The sequence below is a fragment of the Carassius gibelio genome, chromosome B16, assembly GCF_023724105.1.
Source record: "Carassius gibelio isolate Cgi1373 ecotype wild population from Czech Republic chromosome B16, carGib1.2-hapl.c, whole genome shotgun sequence".
NCBI classification, from domain to species: domain Eukaryota; kingdom Metazoa; phylum Chordata; class Actinopteri; order Cypriniformes; family Cyprinidae; genus Carassius; species Carassius gibelio.
The window spans coordinates 8,075,345-8,098,304 of NC_068411.1; the positions used below are offsets into that span (position 1 = coordinate 8,075,345).

The 22,960-nt window shown below is 35.9% G+C and overlaps 2 protein-coding genes and 1 long non-coding RNA gene across 17 annotated transcripts in view; 1 reads left to right on the forward strand and 2 right to left on the reverse strand.

The window, feature by feature from the left end:
• rpa2 (replication protein A2) overlaps positions 1-22,960 on the reverse strand; it is a 32,970-nt gene that overhangs the window by 7,436 nt on the left and 2,574 nt on the right. The window contains exons 1-6 of one of the 8 annotated variants that reach the window (XM_052578479.1): positions 9,838-10,003; positions 9,539-9,630; positions 8,390-8,491; positions 3,853-3,966; positions 2,894-2,968; positions 2,411-2,527 (exon numbers count right to left, since the gene is read on the reverse strand). In XM_052578479.1, coding sequence (XP_052434439.1) covers positions 2,411-2,527; positions 2,894-2,968; positions 3,853-3,966; positions 8,390-8,491; positions 9,539-9,630; positions 9,838-9,850 — 513 coding nt within the window. In that variant the 5' untranslated portion in view covers positions 9,851-10,003. Of the gene's footprint in view, positions 1-2,410; positions 2,528-2,893; positions 2,969-3,852; positions 3,967-8,389; positions 8,492-9,538; positions 9,631-9,837; positions 10,004-17,779; positions 17,897-18,262; positions 18,338-19,233; positions 19,348-22,960 lie in introns of those variants that run through there. The other 7 variants (XM_052578482.1, XM_052578481.1, XM_052578486.1 and 4 more) reach the window with 7 other exon arrangements.
• ube3d (ubiquitin protein ligase E3D) overlaps positions 10,476-22,960 on the forward strand; it is a 35,431-nt gene continuing 22,946 nt past the window's right edge. The window contains exons 1-4 of one of the 8 annotated variants that reach the window (XM_052578466.1): positions 10,476-10,663; positions 11,471-11,673; positions 14,623-14,713; positions 14,821-15,034. In XM_052578466.1, coding sequence (XP_052434426.1) covers positions 10,587-10,663; positions 11,471-11,673; positions 14,623-14,713; positions 14,821-15,034 — 585 coding nt within the window. In that variant the 5' untranslated portion in view covers positions 10,476-10,586. Of the gene's footprint in view, positions 10,664-11,470; positions 11,674-14,171; positions 14,358-14,622; positions 14,714-14,820; positions 15,035-22,960 lie in introns of those variants that run through there. The other 7 variants (XM_052578468.1, XM_052578474.1, XM_052578471.1 and 4 more) reach the window with 7 other exon arrangements.
• Positions 14,490-16,225, reverse strand: LOC127974909 (uncharacterized). Its single transcript, XR_008157407.1, has 2 exons — positions 15,139-16,225; positions 14,490-15,039 (listed from the first exon to the last, which is right to left on the reverse strand). It is a non-coding gene; the product is annotated as an uncharacterized LOC127974909 (long non-coding RNA).

Genomic DNA, 22,960 nt, shown 5'->3' on the forward strand with positions numbered 1-22,960 from the left:
TTGACCCAAATACAAGATTAAGGAGTTTTTTTTTTTCCACCCACTTAACATCGTAGAATTGAGTCAAAAAAAATTGTGTGTGTTCAGGAGTCAAACTTAGGAAAAGTAACCAAGTCTTGTACCGCTCAGATCAAGGGAAGTATTTTTTTAAAATAAATCAAAATTATTTTGCCCACATTTGTCCAGAATACGGTTTTAGGGTTAAGAGAAAGCTCTTATTAGGGGACTTCAACTCTTGATATTTGTAAACCGCAACCATGAACGCTAACTGCAAGATAACACAAAGGTGAAATGAAACATTTCCAGGATATAGCCAGTGTGAAAATAACTGAAGGCGATTATGCGTCAACGAGAAAAGCAGAAATCATGTGCACAATTACTGCTGCATATTGACATTGTGCAACCCTACCAACTTGTTCTTAAAATATGCAAAAATACTTTGAAGAAAATGACAGAAAAGTGACTAGGTATTCATTAGGTATTAGGCTTGAGGTATTCGGCCAATCACAGTGCACTGGATAGACCGCTGGCCAATCAGAGCACACCTCGCTTTTCAGAACGATGAGTTTTGTCAAAAACAAAAAAAAGGAATACATATCAACTCAACAACCCATCAAAGTAAACGTTTGGTTTTACTTTTCAGTTTACAACAGAAACAAGTATATTACAGTTCTCAGTGTTCAAGGAAACAGTAAACCTCTGTTGTGCAGCACTTTGCCTGCCCAAAAATGAAAGGATTGATCAAACATCATATAATTACATTTTAAAAAATGTATGCGTTTGACTACCACTGTTTTTAATAATATAAATAAATGTTAGAAAAGTGAAAAACAGAACCAATAAAAATTTAATTAGAAAAAAAAGGAGCATTATTGTTAAATAATTGTAATAAATTTAACTAATTAGACTATTCAAACTCAGGGTACAATTATTATTGCCATTATAATAAATATTTAATTGAAGTTTTCTGAATTAAATTACTTCCACAAGGCCTTTTATTATCAAACGTAAACCATAAATATTAAAATGCAAAGCACAGAATGTTGGGTCATTTTTTCATATATTACATTATATAAGATTTTAATATCTTCCAGAGAGCATCTTGATCTCTAACATTGTGCTCAGGGGTGGGCGAACGGACGAGTTTGAAGTCTATGATCTACTTCAAGTGAATCATATTCACTAATAATCTTCATTATAAGGTTCAGGTTAAGAGCAATGATTGTCCACTAGATGACTGTGGCTGGTCAAATCACGTCACGTCTCCATCATGTTTGTTCATCACGTGGTGGCACATTCAAAAACAACGAAACGTGAGCTAGCAGTAATAGTGCGAAGAATCACATTTTAGTTTCAGATTACGATTTGTGCAGCACTCCGTTCCACTCCTTTAGATCGGTGTGTTTCGCTTCCCCAAAACCTAATGTCCAAATCAGTCCAATCATGTAATGTGACTAGCGTATAATGCAGTCTACTGTGGGGCATGCTTTATTTCAATAGGAGTTATTAAAAGCACATGAACTGCAAATGAAACATGTTCTGTGTGCACACTCCGACACGCAGCTAAACACAGACGAGAGAAGTATCCTTGGGCTTTCAGATGCGTGCATTAACGGTCAAATACACAGAAATACGTCTTGAGTATTTATGTATAGACAGTCAGTTATGTTTTAAGTGTAACAACTAGGCAAGAAAATGGATGAGTGTCAGTATATTAGATCAATTTCATCAAGTGTAACGCAAATACCTGCTACTGTCTGTGTCATTAATGTTAATTAAACAACAGAACACAAGATCACTCACTGCTCCTGATTTAATCCCTTTTTAACTTTAATAAGAATCCATGCATGTCTGATTCATATAGTGATGTAGCTTAGCGTTTTAAAGTTTAACTCTGGCTTTAGTCAACATTTTGGATGATGTTTAATGCAATACAGTGTTTAAATTGTTCAAACAGATGAAGCAAAGGCTTGTTCCAGTCTGGGGAATCTTTATAGTACCTCTTAAAATTGGGAAGATCATGATACGGACAGTGATATGGTGTGAAAAGATGGTGATATGATATTTTGGGAAGATCGGTCACTCCTAATTCTGCTCAAAGGGATAGTTCACCCAAAAACTTAAATCAACCATAATTTTACAAAGCTACGAGAATACTTTTCATGCAAGACTTTTTTCAACAATTCGTCTGCTCCGCGTCACCCTATCGCTCCATTTTGGAAAGTATCACATACATAAACAACGTATGCAATGTACGTACGCGGATATATTGTTTACATAGTAACCCTGCATCGGCTTAATTCACGACCAAGCCCAACATGCACAAATAAGCATATCATAAATGTGATCTATGAGCTGCAGAGTGAGAGAAAAGCAGAAGGGTAGGGTGAGAAGGATATGTTAATCTCACCATGCTCTGTGGTTTGCTCTGCTGCATATGAGCGTTTACAACCTCCAGCATGTGTGAGGTGACTTCATTCATGTCCTCCAGCACTCGGACGCTGAACGCCACCAAAGACCGGTTATTCTGCAATGAGACCAAACACTCCTGGTTGGTGGTTCATACACCATTCACATATAAATATATCACTGAACATGTTCAGGGAGCCATGATGGATGGAGACCAATGGGCAAGTAGGGTACTCTATTTGAAGATAAACAAATGGTGCACAAGTTATGAGTTATGAACCTGCCAAAACTCCCAGCAGAGGAATATAAACGGTGATCTTGAATGAATGAAGTAAAAAAAATATTTCATTTCTCAAACTGCAGAAAGCACAGGAAATTATAATATAATGACATTGTGCAACAACTCCATTCACACTTACACATGTAAGCACATATCCAACAGCACTTTAATTAAGATTGTCATCAATTGCACACAAGTTCTCACCTGAAAAGAGCGGAGGTTGCCCGAGACTTTGACATAAGAGCCTGGAGGAATGACTGAGTTATCCACACCCATGTCCTGGAAAACAAAAAGACTTATGAATAAATATTCCCAAACTTCCTTTAATCAGTCAATTTCCATGACTTAGGTTTCTGAATAAATAGATTTAAACAATTTCATCAGGGTTTCTGCATTTTATGAAGGAACAGTTACTTGAAGTATAAAAGACAAAGTTTTTATGAGAAACTTGATTTAACCAAGTGTCTGTCAATGAGCTTAGAAAAATGCACTTAATTCAATCAGAAAATAATGTTTCATTCCCCAATGACAGGTATCTGTTCTTATTTGAAGCATAAACTCAACTGTGTGGAGATGTTATAAATTTGCATCTCAAGTGAATTAAAGTACCTGAACTTTAGGACGTTGAGATTTTGTTACAAAAATTTAATACTGAGGAAGATATTTTCACAATGGATGAAACATTTATTGCTACGCCATTAACTTAAGCCTTTCTGCTCAGATTAAGATTTTCTAAAGGCCTTTAGTGTAAAGACAAAGTGCGAATTAAAACTTATGACCATTTTAAGACCTGCAGAAACCACAGAAGTTGCACTAAAAAAGGACACATTTCTAGCTTGTCTAGCAAACACATCTGAGGATAACCAGACAAATCTATTCACTAAATGTCCATCACTTTATTTACTCACTGCAGTGCCAGTTTTGTATCATTGGGATACTATTTTAGTTTTTTGAACTAATTTTTAACATTTTCATTTTCAGTAGTTGTGTTTGTCATGTTTAACGGTTCTTGATTGTTTAAATACATCTATATAATCTGAAAACTAGCTGAAATAAATGTATATTTAAACTTTCAAGTAATGAATGAGATTGTTTATGGTTTCAGTTAACTACAAACTGAATCTCAATATGATCGCAGCTCTGGAAGCCATCTGAAGCGATACCTCGGTGTCGATCCACTGCTTCACATCCATGGGAGCCGCCGTCATGTCATCCACCTTATACTGGATGTTGATGGTGGATTTATCAGTGCTTCTGATCACACCAACAATAGTTACCTACACAAATCCAGACGAAAACAAAAATAAAGGGCCTGTGTGTAAACATATTAGGGATATGCTTGCACAAGTACATCAGCCACGAATGCTTACACAACTACTTTCCTGTTTCATCATGACCCTGCCGTGGGACCCTATGAAATCACTTATTTTTACCAAATTCTGTTTTTTTTCCTCCTCATTTTAATTTTTCTGGATTCTGTTTTCCCCCATTAAATCTTTTGGATGGGTTAAATGCAGAGCATCAATTCTGAATAAGGGTCACCACAATTGGCAAATGTCACGACTTTCACTTTTCTATTGCATTTCTGTCAATATATCATCCTAAATATTACATACTGCCCCTTTAAGAGAAAGCTCTTATTAGGGGACTTCAACTCTTGATATTTGTAAACCGCAACCATGAACGCTTACTGCAAGATAACACAAATGTGAAATGAAACGTTTTCAGGATATAGCCAGTGTGAAAATAACTGAAGGCGATTATGCGTCAACGAGAAAAGCAGAAATCATGTGCACAATTACTGCTGCATATTGACATTGTGCAACCCTACCAACTTGTTCTTAAAATATGCAAAAATACTTTGAAGAAAATGACAGAAAAGTGACTAGGTATTCATTAGGTATTAGACTTGAGGTATTCGGCCAATCACAGTGCACTGGATAGACCGCTGGCCAATCAGAGCACACCTCGCTTTAAAAAAAAACAACCTGTTTCAGAAAGATGGGGCATAAGGTTGGGATAAACAATATCGTACAGTATGTGGACAATGTGTTTTTTTTTACATTAAACCACATAAACACATCGCATAACACCAAATACACAAAATGATGTTCTTTTTTTTTTTGCAACTTTATATGACCCCTTTGAAACATTTAATTGAGATGATAAAGGGGTGAGTTTGTTCACGTGTGGTCGGTTCGGAGCATCATCACACACTCACACATACTGTGGCACTGTGGTATATCAAGGATAGTTAGTTATTTAGAGAAGTGGATCTACGATACACAAGCCACCAACAGCGTCCTCAAGCGGTACACAGAAAAACACAGTCTTAAAAAACATTTTATCCACATAGTTACAGTTACTACAAAATGACGGTCTTTCTTGCTTTAAAGCCAGTGAGATTGATTTACTAAAAGAGATCTTAAAGAGTGGACAGCTTCTGACTCGGTTTGGGCAAAAATAATTGAAGCTTAATTCAACATAATCTTGTCTTTTGGTAAACCAAATGCACAGACTTCATTTTTGGTAAGTTAATACAAAATGTACAGTCGGTTCATTTGTTAATGCAAAATAAAGCCTAAAGTTTATCACAACCCAAAGATAAACTGTGTAGTTTTGAATTTCATCAGGTTAATGTCGTGCAGGTGGAAATGTTGCTGAGATCTTTGACTGTTCGGAGGTCTGCTGGTACAGACAACTTGGCCTTTTCCCTATTCTAAGTAAATTATTGTAAAATATTGTATTTAAGCAAGTGCAAGATTACTTTTCTAACGATGATTTGACTACGATGTTTCAGCATGCTTCTAGGTATGGTCTTTCCACTTGCACTGCAATGACACAAATGTCGGAAAGCTGGCTAACATCAATTGATAATTCAATGCTAGTGGGTACACTACTACTGGACTTCAGTGCTGCCTTCGATGTGATCGACCATGACATTTTGATTTCCTAACTTATTAGTTATGGTTTACTTCCTGAGCAATCAAGTGGTTTAAGAGCTATTTGTTGGAGAGGTCGCAAAGAGTTTTTTTTTAATGGTGCATTATCTTGTAGCAAGTCCCTGGATTGTGGTGTTCCTCAAGGAAGTTGCCTCGGACCTTTGTTATTTTCAATTTTTACAAATGATATGCCGTATATACTCAGTGAGGCTACACTGACTATGTTTGCTGATGATACTACTCTTTATTATGCAGCCCCTACATGTTCAGAGCTTAATCAGGTTCTGTCTTGTGAGATTAGCAAATTGTATAACTGGATCAAAACAAATAAACTTGTTCTAAATATTTCAAAAACTATGAGTATAATATTTGGTTCTAAGTATAGATTATCTGATAATCATAAAATTAATATACAAGTAAATGGTCAAAATATACAGCAAGTAAAAAAGGCGAAGCATCTTGGACTTTGGCTTGATTCCACATTGTCATGGTCTGATCAAATTAACACAGTTGTTGCTAAAATGGGTAGAGCTGTTGCAGTTATGTCCATGTGCACAGTTTCTAAATTCACAGCTGTTTAGTCGGACTCCTAAATTTCTTTATGATAATATAATTTACTATTCAGATAAGCATTCACATTACACAAGAGAGGCGAATAGATCTCTTTACCCCTACCTAAATCTGACTCTATGAAGAGGACCGTGTTTTATAGGTCAATTGTGTTTTGGAACAATCTTCCAGTTGGGGTTCGTGAAATCAAGGGGAAAAACTGGTTTTAAAAAAAGACTAAGACTGTATTTGTTTTCAATATCATAATATTGTCTGGATTGGTTGAGTGAGGCTGTATTATGTGCTATGTTGTTTTTCATTATTTTATTATTCTTTTAATTAGTACTTTTTGTATTGTTTTTTTTTTCATGTGTATTTACATATGATATATTCAGGAGTAATTGTGATTGTAATTATTGGGTTTTGTATGTATTGTTTGGACCCCAGGACTAAATCAGAATAGGATTCAGAATGAAGATGAAAACACAGATGGAGTGGATCACAGTCCTAAAACACGTCCTTGGTCAACATTTCAGTCAGTAACAGAAGGCCGTTTTCATTTAGATGTGGTTTAATGTTTGATGATTGCACAGTTACATCTGCGATTGCTTGTTTCTGGTTCTTCTTCACCTGTGTTTCAATCCAGAGATTCAGTACTCTTTTATAAGATTTGCAATAGCGCCTCCTACTGTATAACAATGATAACATGGAAAGACGGAAAATTCTGTCAAAGGCGGGGAAAGAGTTAACACCAAGTATAAACGAGGCCCTGGTTTTAAAGAAAAAATAATCAAAGTCAAAGATGAGGATATTGATCCCTGAGAACTAAAGCAGTGGTGTCTGAGAACTAAAATAAAAAAGGAGACAACGAGATGGAGACATTTGAGAGTATTGGTGAAAAAATAAAAATAAACATTATTTGACAAATATTATCAAATAATACGTTAAAGGATGAGATTAAAATAAAACAAATAGATGATATTCACCCTCTGTTGTGTTTTATTATTAAAGTTAGTAAAATAGAGTAGATAACTTGATGGGTCGAATAAATAATATATTCAAAGCAATTAAGTATATGGGTTTATATAATATTAAAACAAAGTGGGAAACTGAATTAGATGATAAAATAACAGAAGGAGACTGGAAACAAAGTTTAAAAGAAAACGTAAGAATCTCCACATTGGCAAGAGTATGCTTGGAAAATTAATATATCTTCCAAATATAATCACTTCTCTTCAGCATGTTGGAGAAACTGCGGAGCACTTAAAGCCCATTATACTCAAATATTGCAAATTAACAGAATTATTTTGGACAGAAGTAATTCAGGTAATAAAATACATTTTTAAGAAATCAAATGTATAATAAAAGGTACAAATGATAGTTTGGGGTATAGGGCTTCCGCTGTTATTAAAGATGATTTATAATTATAAAGAGCACTGAGAATTACAGTTTTTAAAACAATAACAACATTTTGGAAAAAGGCAAGAATCTGCCGTTTTAAATGATTAATAATTAGCTAAAGTTGATAGTATTTCTTTGTTACTGAAAGAAAGTAAAATATACCTTGACTAAGTGATGCAACTTTGCCATGTCCTCTATCAGTAAGCTACGCAATGAACACTGATCAAATGCGTTATTCTTTACATTTCATTTCGACTTTTTTTTCTCAAAACACAACGACTTTATTCTCGAAATTTAACGAGTTTAATCTCGCAATATGATGACTTTAATCTCGAGATGGTTTTATTATTTTATTATTATCGCTTGGCCCCAATCCTCTTCCGTACATTGGTGATGGGTATTATCACAAAAGAAAAAAGAGAGGAAAGAGAAAGTAGAAGGAATAATTAGAAACAATAATGAGTCATATATTTGTATGTATATTCTTGGCCGAAGCCTTACAAAATGAAACGCATATTTCGATTAACACCAGCGTACACTAGGGCTGTCAAAATGGCTGAAAAAAAAAAGATAAAGTTCAGTCAAATTTGGAAAATTCTGTGCACAGTAATCATCAGAACATCTCTTCACCCATCTCTGAAAATCTTCCTGCAGATGCTCATTTTAACAGGTGTTAATTCAAGCAGGTGATTACAGCACATGGACGAGCATCATGGCTTCGACGAGCACCTCCGCTGTGATAAAGGTGTATTGGGTGACTGAGCTTGTGTTCCCTGACTTCGATGGAGATGCATGTAATCAGACTGACCTGTGCGATCTCGACCTCTCCCACTCTGAAGACGTCCTCGGCCTGCACCGCAGACATCAGCTGGGATACGGTGCAGGGAACGATCTGCTGCGCTCGAGCTCTCTGCACAACACACAGCACACTTTACTCTCACCCTGCCCCAGTGCTTTTGTCAACTTTATACAGTTTTTTTTTTCTTAGCTTTGATTTACTTTGATTTCTGTTTAGTAATTAACCAGTCATTAGTATTTCCTTTAGGTAGCTGCAACACCTCAGATTTTCAGGTTTCTTGAAGAGACAGACTAAATATAATAAACATGTAATGGCACTGAATAGGTTATTTTCGTTGTGGCGAAACACTGCAGGTGAACAGGGTAAAAGAAAAAACTAATTGTTAACACCTTACTTACTAAGATGATTGATTACATTGATAATTTCATACAGTTTTCTAAAAATGGTATGTTTAAATAAGCAATTGAGATATGCCCTAATTTGCATAAATTTCTAGAACAAAAATCTGAACACTGGTTGAAGTTTTTTGGCATATTAGAGTCAAAAGTTTTTACAGAGGGAGTTCTGGGTGTCTCTTTTTGTCACTCCATAATTCAGAAACTACTTTGAACAGCCGCAAAACTATATATTTTCAAAATTTTGGGGGGAATAGAATGTTGTATTTGATCAAGAAAATTATATATGAACATGCCTTTGTAAAAAATGTTAGATTACAGAAAGGAGTAAATATGTAACGTTTGGTGTGTGTAAGTGCCACTGAAGTGGAGATTTATGGCTCAGTGTTGGAGAAAAAACTCATTTTGAGAAGACGGTCTTTAAAAATATGTATTGTACTTGAAATCTATCAACACAGTGCTATATAAGAACTACTTGATGGTGTCTTTTGTAGGGTTTCTTTCCATTACTCTGAAAAAACACTTTATGAAAAGCCAAAAAGCCCAAAATCAAAAAATTGACAGGTGCGTGAAAAAACTGTTTACCTGCAGTGTCTTCCCTTCAAGTAAAATAACTGAATATGAGAATAATAATAACTCATTTTAGAAGAACATTTCATACGGCACTTAGAGGTTTTTATATCTGAACTCATAATTTGTATTCTTATTCTGCTTTTGTTGAGTTAACGTTATATATAATCCAGTCGAGACAGAAGATACTGACCCCTTTCTTGTCTCCTCCCTGAGAGGCGGCTGGAGACCCGAATCCTCCTGGAGACTGAGTGTATCCAGACACATTGGCCTCACCGTATTTACCTGAGAAACACAGAGAGAATTTATATTTCCATCGAGAGCACTGCATGTGTGAACCGACATCGACATGTTCACAGTGAAGCAGGACTGTAGCTCGAGTAACAGACAACAACACGATGCAAGAGAGTTGAATTAGCAGTTAGCAAAACTCAGCAAGCTAGGAGCCACCGTTTGTTAAACATAAACACAGATCATTACTGAAACAAATACCTTGGTTCCACATTTTATTCGTTAATGTTTTTCTCCGGAACACGAACTTGATCGATAACACACTGGAAAATCTCCCGCCACTGCCGATCGCGCACTGCTTGACGTCACGAGTAAGTCCGCGCGCTGAAAGTGCGCACGCGCGTACCAGCAGTACCGCGAAAGTCCTTCAGAAGATTACAGATTTACTTTTTTCTTTTAAAACTAAAACTTTTTTCCCTCAACAAAAGACATATTCTGACCCCTTTAAATATTTTAAAACTAATAAAAGACGCCTAAAATGTATGGTGATTTGTTTAAGCGCTTTAATTCCGTGAACTCTTTAACTATATACGTTTGTTATATTATATTATATTTTATTATATTACATAAAACGTATTCATGCTCCTTCTTGTGTGTTCTAGACAATTTTTTAGTTATTTATTTAGTTAGTTAATATGTCTTTCTTGATAAATACTGAGTAGACAGTGATTTTTAAATAAATGTCAATAAAATGACTAATTTAATAATAATGTACTCTGTATCTAGTATTATTTACACAGATAAAATAACACCGTACAGTGTTTTCGCAGTATTTTGGAAAACGGTTTATGGAAGACTTTTAATTTGAAATAATGTATTTCTCCTGACGTCACGACGGTGTCGCGGATATTTAATGTCACGTTGTTTTTTCGTGTCGCGTGGGATTCTTCAGTAGAGTCGATACATGAATTAGTTCTGTAATATAGATTTATTTTCTGGTAAGGGATATAATGGAAAAGACTGCGCAAAAAGACCTCGTCTTTTTGGAGCTCAGACAGAAACTGCAGAGCGGCCTCTTGTTCATCCGGTAAAGTGCGGGTTTATGTCTCTATTCATACTCGTTCAGTTATTAATGTTGATTTCAGCGGTTCATCACAGAATATGAGTGAAGCAGCCATAAACTACTGACAGGACATTGATTAGCAGCGAAGCCTGATTACTGTCTTTGCACTGGTAATTAGCCAGAAATGTATATGTTCAGAGCGCACGCTAAGATTGATCACATAACAACAACAGCAATAGAATAATATGAATATAATCATGTCTGGTTTACTGTCCTTGTTAACATATAATCGGAGGAGTATTCACCACAGTCCTGCTGAACACTCAATCAGCAGTGCAGGAGTATAGCAGCAGATGTCACTGTTGGACAATGTTCAAATAAAAAGTTGTTTTGGCCACAGCTCACTTTTTAGTTTTTCTGTTTTGCCAGAAGTCCTCGTGTCAGAACTAGATTTATAGACACATAAATGCTTTGTGTAATTTGCCCATTAAAATGAACCTTTTAACTGTGCATGCATAATTATATAATAATGTGGACAATTAGGTGGTACAGTTGAAATGTATCTTTTTAAATTAGCCATTTTTTGTTCATTTTTCTTCTTCTTTTTTTTTAATTTTTTTTTTTTTTTTACAGCTGTTCATGCTGAATCTTTTCTGGTAGTGTTTGATTGTTACAGAAACACACATACCCGCTTATTAAAGGAGACCTTAAATTAAATGTTGACTGAAGAATATCACAGAGGCTTGCATGGACACTTGTCCTCCCCCCAGAATCGAGACAGACTTCTGATCATGAGTGTTTGAGCGCTGTGGTCCTCTCTGTGCTCCTCAGCAGTGACGCAGTCAGGGATGATGCAGATGTGAGGGTGGAGGGTAAAGCAGACTCGCTCCTGAGCGTCCAGACCCCTGCCAGGAGCTACGAGGTGCATCTGCCGTCTGGTGTGAGTCTGGAGGAGACGTGGAGTCAGAGGAGTCCAGATCAAACTCAGCACGAGTCCCAGTTCAGACTGAGGCTCAGGGTGGAGCGCCTCACAGGTACACACGCATCGTTACCCACAAACACATCCTGATCTCTTTAGTCCGCTCTAACACAAGATCTACACTGTGCTTTGTGATATGATACAAGTAATGTATATATACACCACCGCTCAAAAGTTTGGGATCGGTAAGACTTGGAATGTTTTTAAAGAAGTCTCTTCTGCTCAAAAATACAGAAATAAAACTGTAATCTTGCTAAATGTTTTTACAAGATAAAATAATGGTTTCTTTTTTAATATACTGTAAACTGTAATTTATTTCTCTGATGCACCGCTGTATTTTCAGCATCCTTCCTCCAGTCTTCAGTGTCACATGATCTTCAGAAATCATGAAATTATGATGATTTATTATTAGAGTTATCAATGTTGGAAACAGTGCTGACAAATATTTATTTGGAAACCGTGATACTTTTTTTTTTAGGATTGTTTGATGAATGAAAAGTTAAAAAGAACAGAATTTATTCAAAATAGAAATAGTTTCTAACAATATAAATCTCCGCTATGACATCTTCTTAATTTAACACATCCTTGCTGAATAAAAGTTTTAATTTCTTTCAGAAAAAAGAAAGAATAAAAATTTACTGACCCCAAACTTTTGAACCGTAGTGTGTATTGTTAGAAAATATTTATTTTTTAAATAAATGCTCCTTTTTATCTTTTTATTCATAAAAGAATCCTGGAAAAAGTATCACAGGTTCCCAAAAACCTGAAGCAGCACAAAAGTTTCAACACTAATAATAAATAAATCCTCATATCAGAATGATTTCTGAAGATCATGTGACACTGAAGACTGGAGGAATGATGCTGAAAATACAGCTGCACATCACAGAAATAAATTACATTTTTATATATATTAAAAGAGAAAAACATTATTTTACATCATAATAATATTTCACAATATTACATTTATTCTTGCATTTTTTAACAAATTAATGCAGCCTTGATGAGCAGAAGAAACTCCTGTAAAAACATTTAAAAATCATTCTGTTCCCAAACTTTCTGTGTGTGTGTGTGTGTGTGTGTGTGTGTGTGTGTGTGCACTGCACTCTTATTTGATTCTCATTGGATTTCCTTCAGCAATGTAAGTATTAATGAAGCATGCACAGACACACACACACACACACACACCAGATTAACCGAGAACAATGAAGAACAAAGTGAACTCCAGTAGCGTGAGCTGATGCTCTGAGCCTGAGCTTTACTTCATGTCAGAACAACTCCGAGTCAGCTGACTCAAACCTCTTGATCCCAGAAAACCAGTTTAAGTTACAACTTACTTTATCAGGTATACTATCTGTGTTATATTTAACAGTCTTTGCAATGTTGTTATTGTTAACTGAAACTAAATATTAGTTTAAATGAAGCTTGCATAAAATAAAATATGGATATTAGATGGAAAACCTAAAACACTGGAAATGAGAAATGTTGACATTGTGTTTGGCAAATCACTGAAAGTATTAAAATTACTAAAGCTAAAACTGAAATTAAAATAAATATGCTGACTGTTTTAGCATTATTTATTCTGTTTTTGTCATATGATGATGCAAGGAATTGATCAGTATACAAAAAAAATGTAAGTTGAAGTACTAAAATTAATAAAACTGAAAATAAAGCTAAATAGAATTATTTTAATTTAAAATGTGAAAAAAAAAATTATATTAATAAATAAAATATGAATATTATGTCAGAACATTTTTTCCCTTATGGTTTATATTATATCTGACAATCTTTACAATACTCTATAACAGCGTTATTATTATTATTGTTAACCAAAACTGATTGTTCATTGAAATAAAGCTCAAATAAGACTAAATATACATTTCCGATAAAACACTAAAAGCTTCTAAACGGAGATTAATAATGTTGCCTTGGCTAGTAACTGAAATACAGTGTTAGGGTGCTTCCACATCTCTAGTTCGGTTCATTTGGTCCAAACCAAGGGCAAACAATTATACATTGCAGCATTTTTCAGCTTTTTTTGGTTCCTTTTCACACCACACTGATTGCTTTGGTCCGAACTAGTTTAAACGAACCAAAATGCAGTCACATGACAACATCCACATCACTCATTGGCCATGACGTATTTCCTTAACTGCTTTTCAATTGGTCAGAATTTACGTGTGGGAATATCCAAAATAAGAGTAAAAACCAGCAAACAACACGGTCACAACACGACTGCGCGGGCTGGTTTTGTCCCTGGACATAATCTAATACATTGTTTGTATACACCACAATATGCAAAAAATACATTTCTATAATGAAGCGCGGATGCGGCTTGAAAACAACGTTCTAATGCACTGCAAACGGCGAGCGGGAATCACTTCAAGTGGAGGCATGCATTAATTCTTCTTGACTCTGACATGCTCATGGTCATCTGACCAAATTTCTATGAGGCTCCGCACCAGTTTGTCCACGAGCTGCCATGCTAAAGTGCAAACTGTCAACAAACAATTCCTCATCCCATAATGCACAACGCAGCTGACTACGGCAGCTGGTTTAGTCCAAAAATGATCAGTACTTTTTGCAGTTGGGTCTGTTCGAAGTCGGATCACATTCTCACCACAACCGATCCGCTCCAGAGTTCGTTTGAAAGCGTACAGAGACCACCTCTTCAAGCAGGTTTGCGATCGCTGCTTTCACACCTGCCCAAACGAACCGCACCCAACGGGGAAACGAACTCTGGTACGATTCAACCGAACTAAATGAGGCAGGTGTGAAGGCACCCTTTAAGTGGGAGTGCCAACATTACTGAAGATGAAATAAAAACAAATTAAAGCTAAATATAAATATTTACAAAATTATATTATCAGTGAGTACAAATAGAAATATTTTAATTTGAATGAACACTGTGCTCTCTACAGATCTAATCAGTATCATCAGATGAATCATTGGTGATCCAAACCAGCATCATGTGTTCAGTTCAGTGTGTTGTGCGTTTCCTCTGCAGAAGCTCCGTGCAGTGTGATTGGACAGCTGCGGGTCGCTGAGACGTACTCCTTCCTGTGCCAGTCTTGTGGCTCCATGGTGCTTCAAGACAGGTTACTATTCATGCCTTCTTATTTCCATTGATTTGGTGAAGTAATGCATCGAAGGATAGTGATGCACGGTGTTCAGCTATCATCAGACTATCTTCTGACTCCTACAGGGCTTTTGGGCGAGTGCTTCCTCTGCCCAATGGAAACTGGAATGCATTAGTGGACGACTGGTGCTGCCACCCGGATCCCTTCGCCAACAGGAAGCTGCTCCCGCGAGACGGAGACTGTCTGCTCGGGGACACGTTTCTTCTGCTGGCTCGGGACAGCAGCTGTGAGCAGACCCTCGTACGGGAAGAGAGCACGCTTCAGAAAGCCTCTGCAGAGGTGAGCTGTGGGGTTTAGAGATGCATGATTCAATTAGGTGCTAAACACCTGAGCTCTTCACACGAAGACTCACACAGTTGTAGAAGTGCACAGATCTGACTTACACAGCCTGAGGGGGACAGAGGAGGAGGACGGCTTCCTTTCATCACAATAAAGGCTGAAGAGGCGGGAGGAAATCCACTCTTAAAAACATTACGCTCGGTCGAGCTGTGGAGGAGAAGCGCTCATGTCTTTAACAGGGACTGATTCTCTTTCTCAAGGCCATGCCGAGGAGATAAAAACACACTTTCCAGCACTTCTCAAACCTTAATGACTTCAGCACCACTTCAGTTGTCGGCTTTCCTGTTGATCTAATCAAAACATTTTAAAAAAAGTGCATATTACAGTCGAAGCAGAAGTTTGAAAACAAGTTGAAAAATGACTTGCAGTTTTTGTGCAGGAGTGTGAAACACGTTTTTAAAACAAATGCTTAGTGAAAAGAAGCGTTCAGTCTCAGGAGGTCAGAATAAGCATTACATGAGAATGTTTTATTTTCTGCTCGTGTTACATGAGGTCTGCAATTTTCCAAAATAGCAAGTCACACGACTGCAGATTTAACTTAAAAAAATAAGCTGGGCTAGTTATTTTGTCATCCAAAAATGGGTTTGCAGTTCTTCATAAACTAACCAATGACATTTCGAATTAAGCTTTTATTTATTTCAAAGTTTAGAATCGGTAAGATTGATTATTTAATTTTTAATTAAGTCTCTTCTGCTCATTATGGCTGCATTTATTTGATCAAATTGAATAAAAACAGCAATATTGAGAAATATTATTACAGTTAAAAATAACTATTTTCTCTGTGAATATCTGTTAAACTGTAATTTATTCCTGTGATCAAAGCTGTATTTTCAGCATCATTCCTCCAGTCTTCAGTGTCACATGATCTTCACAAATCATTCTAAGTTCTATAATTTCTGATTATTATCAATGTTGAAGACAGTTTTTCTGCTTTTGGTTTTACATTTCAGTTTACGACAGAAACAAGTGTATTACAGTTCTCAGTGTTCAAGGAAACAGTAAACCTCTGTTGTGCAGCACTTTGCCTGCCCAAAAATGAAATCATTGATCAAACATCATATTACATTTTAAAAAATTTATGCGTTTGACTACCACTGTTTTTAATAATATAAATGTTAGAAAAGTGAAAAACAGAACCAATAAAAATGTAATTAGAAAAAAAAGGAGCATTATTGTTAAATAATTGTAATAAATTTAACTAATTAGACTATTCAAACTCAGGGTACAATTATTATTGCCATTATAATAAATATTTAATTGAAGTTTTCTGAATTAAATTACTTCCACATGGCCTTTTATTATCAAACGTAAACCATAAATATTAAAATGCAAAGCACAGAATGTTGGGTATTTTTTTCATATATTACATTATATAAGATTTGAATATCTTCCAGAGAGCATCTTGATCTCTAACATTGTGCTCAGGGGTGGGCGAACGGACGAGTTTGAAGTCTATGATCTACTTCAAGTGAATCATATTCACTAATAATCTTCATTATAAGGTTCAGGTTAAGAGCAATGATTGTCCACTAGATGACTGTGGCTGGTCAAATCACGTCACGTCTCCATCATGTTTGTTCCTCACGTGGTGGCACATTCAAAAACAACGCAACGTGAGCTAGCAGTAATAGTGCGAAGAATCACATTTTAGTTTCAGATTACGATTTGTGCAGCACTCCGTTCCACTCCTTTAGATCGGTGTGTTTCGCTTCCCCAAAACCTAATGTCCAACTCAGTCCAATCATGTAATGTGACTAGCGAATAATGCAGTCTACTGTGGGGCATGCTTTATTTCAATAAGAGTTATTAAAAGCACATGAACTGCAAATGAAACGTTCTGTGTGCACACTCCGACACGCAGCTAAACACAGACGAGAGAAGTATCCTTGGGCTTTCAGATGTGTGCATTAACGGTCAAATACACAGAAATACGTCTCGAGTATTCATGTATAGACAGTCAGTTATGTTTTAAGTGTAACAACTAGGCAAGAAAATGGATGAGTGTCAGTATATTAGATCAATTTCATCAAGTGTAACGCAAATACCTGCTACTGTCTGTGTCATTAATGTTAATTAAACAACAAAACACAAGATCACTCACTGCTCCTGATTTAATCCCTTTTTAACTTTAATAAGAATCCATGCATGTCTGATTCATATAGTGATGTAGCTTAGCGTTTTAAAGTTTAACTCTGGCTTTAGTCAACATTTTGGATGATGTTTAATGCAATACAGTGTTTAAATTGTTCAAACAGATGGGGAATCTTTATAGTACCTCTTAAAATTGGGAAGATCGTGATTCGGTCCGTGATGTGGTGTGAAAAGATGGTGATATGATATTTTGGGAAGATCGGCCACTCCTAATTCTGCTCAAAGGGATAGTTCACCCAAAAACTTAAATCAACCATAATTTTACAAAGCTACGAGAATACTTTTCATGAGAGACGTTTTTCAAAAATTGGTCTCCTCCGCATCACCCGATCGCTCCATTTTGGAAAGTATCACATACATAAACAACGTATGCAATGTACGTACGCGGATATATTGTTTACATAGTAACCCTGCATCGGTTTAATTCACGACCAACCCCAACATGCACAAATAAGCATATCATAAATGTGATCTATGAGCTGCAGAGTGAGAGAAAAGCAGAAGGGTAGGGTGAGAAGGATATGTTAATCTCACCATGCTCTGTGGTTTGCTCTGCTGCATATGAGCGTTTACAACCTCCAGCATGTGTGAGGTGACTTCATTCATGTCCTCCAGCACTCGGACGCTGAACGCCACCAAAGACCGGTTATTCTGCAATGAGACCAAACACTCCTGGTTGGTGGTTCATACACCATTCACATATAAATATATCACTGAACATGTTCAGGGAGCCATGATGGATGGAGACCAATGGGCAAGTAGGGTACTCTATTTGAAGATAAACAAATGGTGCACAAGTTATGAGTTATGAACCTGCCAAAACTCCCAGCAGAGGAATATAAACGGTGATCTTGAATGAATGAAGTAAAAAAAATATTTCATTTCTCAAACTGCAGAAAGCACAGGAAATTATAATATAATGACATTGTGCAACAACTCCATTCACACTTACACATGTAAGCCCATATCCAACAGCACTTTAATTAAGATTGTCATCAATTGCACACAAGTTCTCACCTGAAAAGAGCGGAGGTTGCCCGAGACTTTCACATAAGAGCCTGGAGGAATGACTGAGTTATCCACACCCATGTCCTGGAAAAACAAAAAGACTTATGAATAAATATTCCCAAACTTCCTTTAATAAGTCAATTTCCATGACTTAGGTTTCTGAATAAATAGATTTAAACAATTTCATCAGGGTTTCCGCATTTTATGAAGGAACAGTTATTTGAAGTATAAAAGACAAAGTCAGAAGTCTTGTTTTATGAGAAACTTGATTTAACCAAGTGTCTGTCAATGAGCTTAGAAAAACGCACTTAATTCAATCAGAAAATAATGTTTCATTCCCCAATGACAGGTATCTGTTCTTGTTTGAAGCATAAACTCAACTGTGTGGAGATGTTATAAATATGCATCTCAAGTGAATTAAAGTACCTGAACTTTAGGACGTTGAGATTTTGTTACAAAAATTAAATACTGAGGAAGATATTTTCACAATGGATGAAACATTTATTGCTACGCCAATAACTTAAGCCTTTCTGCTCAGATTAAGATTTTCTAAAGGCCTTTAGTGTAAAGACAAAGTGCGAATTAAAACTTATGACCATTTCAAGACCTGCAGAAACCACAGAAGTTGCACTAAAAAAGGACACATTTCTAGCTTGTCTAGCAAACACATCTGAGGATAACCAGACAAATCTATTCACTAAATGTCCATCACTTTATTTACTCACTGCAGTGCCAGTTTTGTATCATTGGGATACTATTTTAGTTTTTTGAACTAATTTTTAACATTTTCATTTTCAGTAGTTGTGTTTGTCATGTTTAACGGTTCTTGATTGTTTAAATACATCTATATAATCTGAAAACTAGCTGAAATAAATGTATATTTAAACTTTCAAGTAACGAATGAGATTGTTTATGGTTTCAGTTAACTACAAACTGAATCTCAATATGATCGCAGCTCTGGAAGCCATCTGAAGCGATACCTCGGTGTCGATCCACTGCTTCACATCCATGGGAGCCGCTGTCATGTCATCCACCTTATACTGGATGTTGATGGTGGATTTATCAGTGCTTCTGATCACACCGACAATAGTTACCTACACAAATCCAGACAAAAACAAAAATAAAGGGCCTGTGTGTAAACATATTAGGGATATGCTTGCACAAGTACATCAGCCACGAATGCTTGCACAACTACTTTCCTGTTTCATCATGACCCTGCCGTGGGACCCTATGAAATCACTTATTTTTACCAAATTCTGTTTTTTTCCCTCCCCATTTTAATTTTTCTGGATTCTGTTTTCCCCCATTAAATCTTTTGGATGGGTTAAATGCAGAGCATCAATTCTGAATAAGGGTCACCACAGTTGGCAAATGTCACGACTTTCACTTTTCTATTGCATTTCTGTCAATATATCATCCTAAATATTACACACTGCCCCTTTAAGAGAAAGCTCTTATTAGGGGACTTCAACTCTTGATATTTGTAAACCGCAACCATGAACGCTTACTGCAAGATAACACAAATGTGAAATGAAACGTTTTCAGGATATAGCCAGTGTGAAAATAACTGAAGGCGATTATGCGTCAACGAGAAAAGCAGAAATCATGTGCACAATTACTGCTGCATATTGACATTGTGCAACCCTACCAACTTGTTCTTAAAATATGCAAAAATACTTTGAAGAAAATGACAGAAAAGTGACTAGGTATTCATTAGGTATTAGGCTTGAGGTATTCGGCCAATCACAGTGCACTGGATAGACCGCTGGCCAATCAGAGCACACCTCGCTTTAAAAAAAAAAAACAACCTGTTTCAGAAAGATGGGGCATAAGGTTGGGATAAACAATATCGTACAGTATGTGGACAATGTGTTTTTTTAACATTAAACCACATAAATACATTGCATAACACCAAATACACAAAATGATGTTCTTTTTTTTTTTTTAGCAACTTTATATGACCCCTTTGAAACATTTAATTGAGATGATAAAGGGGTGAGTTTGTTCACGTGTGGTCGGTTCGGAGCATCATCACACACTCACACATACTGTGGCACTGTGGTATATCAAGGATAGTTATTTAGAGAAGTGGATCTACGATACACAAGCCACCAACAGCGTCCTCAAGCGGTACACAGAAAAACACAGTCTTAAAAAACATTTTATCCACATAATTACAGTTACTACAAAATGACAGTCTTTCTTGCTTTAAAGCCAGTGAGACTGATTTACTAAAAGAGATCTTAAAGAGTGGCCAGCTTCTGACTCGGTTTGAGTAAAAATAATTGAAGCTTAATTCAACATAAACTTGTCTTTTGGTAAACCAAACTCACAGACTTCATTTTTGGTAAGTTAATACAAAATGTGCAGTCGGTTCATTTGTTAATGCAAAAGTTTATCACAACCCAAAGATAAACTGTGTGGTCTTGAATTTCATCAGGTTAATGTTGTGCAGGTGGAAATGTTGCGGAGATCTTTGACTGTTTGTTGGGTCTGCTAGTACAGACAACTTTGCCTTTTGCCTATTCTAAGTATATTATTGTAAAATATTGTATTTAAGCAAGTGCAAGATTACTTTTCTAACGATGATTTGACTACAATGTTTCAGCATGCTTATAGGTATGGTCTTTCCACCTGCACTGCAATGACACAAATGTCAGAAAGCTGGCTAACATCAATTGATAATTCAATGCTAGTGGGTACACTACTACTGGACTTCAGTGCTGCCTTCGATGTGATCAACCATGACATTTTGATTTCCAAACTTATTAGTTATGGTTTACTTCCTGAGCAATCAAGTGGTTTAAGAGCTATTTGTTGGAGAGGTCGCAAAGAGTTTATTTTAATGGTGCATTATCTTGTAGCAAGTCCCTGGATTGTGGTGTTCCTCAAGGAAGTTGCCTCGGACCTTTGTTATTTTCAATTTTTACAAATTATATGCCGTATATACTCAGTAAGGCTACACTGACTATGTTTGCTGATGATACTACTCTTTATTATGCAGCCCCTACATGTTCAGAGCTTAATCAGGTTCTGTCTTGTGAGATTAGCAAATTGTATAACTGGATCAAAACAAATAAACTTGTTCTAAATATTTCAAAAACTATGAGTATAATATTTGGTTCTAAGTATAGATTATCTGATAATCATAAAATTAATATACAAGTAAATGGTCAAAATATACAGCAAGTAAAAAAGGCGAAGCATCTTGGACTTTGGCTTGATTCCACATTGTCATGGTCTGATCAAATTAACACAGTTGTTGCTAAAATGGGTAGAGCTGTTGCAGTTATGTCCATGTGCACAGTTTCTAAATTCACAGCTGTTTAGTCGGACTCCTAAATTTCTTTATGATAATATAATTTACTATTCAGATAAGCATTCACATTACACAAGAGAGGCGAATAGATCTCTTTACCCCTACCTAAATCTGACTCTATGAAGAGGACCGTGTTTTATAGGTCAATTGTGTTTTGGAACAATCTTCCAGTTGGGGTTCGTGAAATCAAGGGGAAAAACTGGTCTAAAAAAAATACTAAGACTGTATTTGTTTTCAACATCATAATATTATCTGGATTGGTTGAGTGAGGCTGTATTATGTGCTATGTTGTTTTTCATTATTTTATTATTGTTTTAATTAGTACTTTTTGTATTGTTTTTTTTTTCATGTGTATTTACATATGATATATTCAGGAGTAATTGTGATTGTAATTATTGGGTTTTGTATGTATTGTCTGGAGCCCAGGACTAAATCAGAATAGGATTCAGAATGAAGATGAAAGCACAGATGGAGTGGATCACAGTCCTAAAACACGTCCTTGGTCAACATTTCAGTCAGTAACAGAAGGCCGTTTTCATTTAGATGTGGTTTAATGTTTGATGATTGCACCGTTTCATCTGCGATCACTTGTTTCTGGTTCTTCTTCACCTGTGTTTCAATCCAGAGATTCAGTACTCTTTTATAAGATTTGCAATAGCGCCTCCTACTGTATAACAATGATAACATGGAAAGACGGAAAATTCTGTCAAAGGCGGGGAAAGAGTTAACACCAAGTATAAACGAGGCCCTGGTTTTAAAGAAAAAATAATCAAAGTCAAAGATGAGGATATTGATCCCTGAGAACTAAAGCAGTGGTGTCTGAGAACTAAAATAAAAAAGGAGACAACGAGATTTGAGAGTATTGGTGAAAAAATAAAAATAAACATTATTTGACAAATATTATCAAATAATACATTAAAGGATGAGATTAAAATAAAACAAATAGATGATATTCACCCTCTGTTGTGTTTTATGATTTAAGTTAGTAAAATAGAGTAGATAACTTGATGGGTCGAATAAATAATATATTCAAAGCAATTAAGTATATGGGTTTATATAATATTAAAACAAAAGTGGGAAACTGAATTAGATGATAAAATAACAGAAGGAGACTGGAAACAAAGTTTAAAAGAAAATGTAAGAATCTCCACATTGGCTAGAGTATGCTTGGAAAATTAATATGCTGTGTTTTATAACACCAGAAATATCTTCCAAATATAATCACTTCTCTTCAGCATGTTGGAGAAACTGCGGAGCACTTAAGTAATTCAGGTAATAAAATACATTTTTAAGAAATCAAATGTATAATAAAAGGTACAAATGATAGTTTGGGGTATAGGGCTTCCGCTGTTATTAAAGATGAGTTATAATTATATAGAGCACTGAGA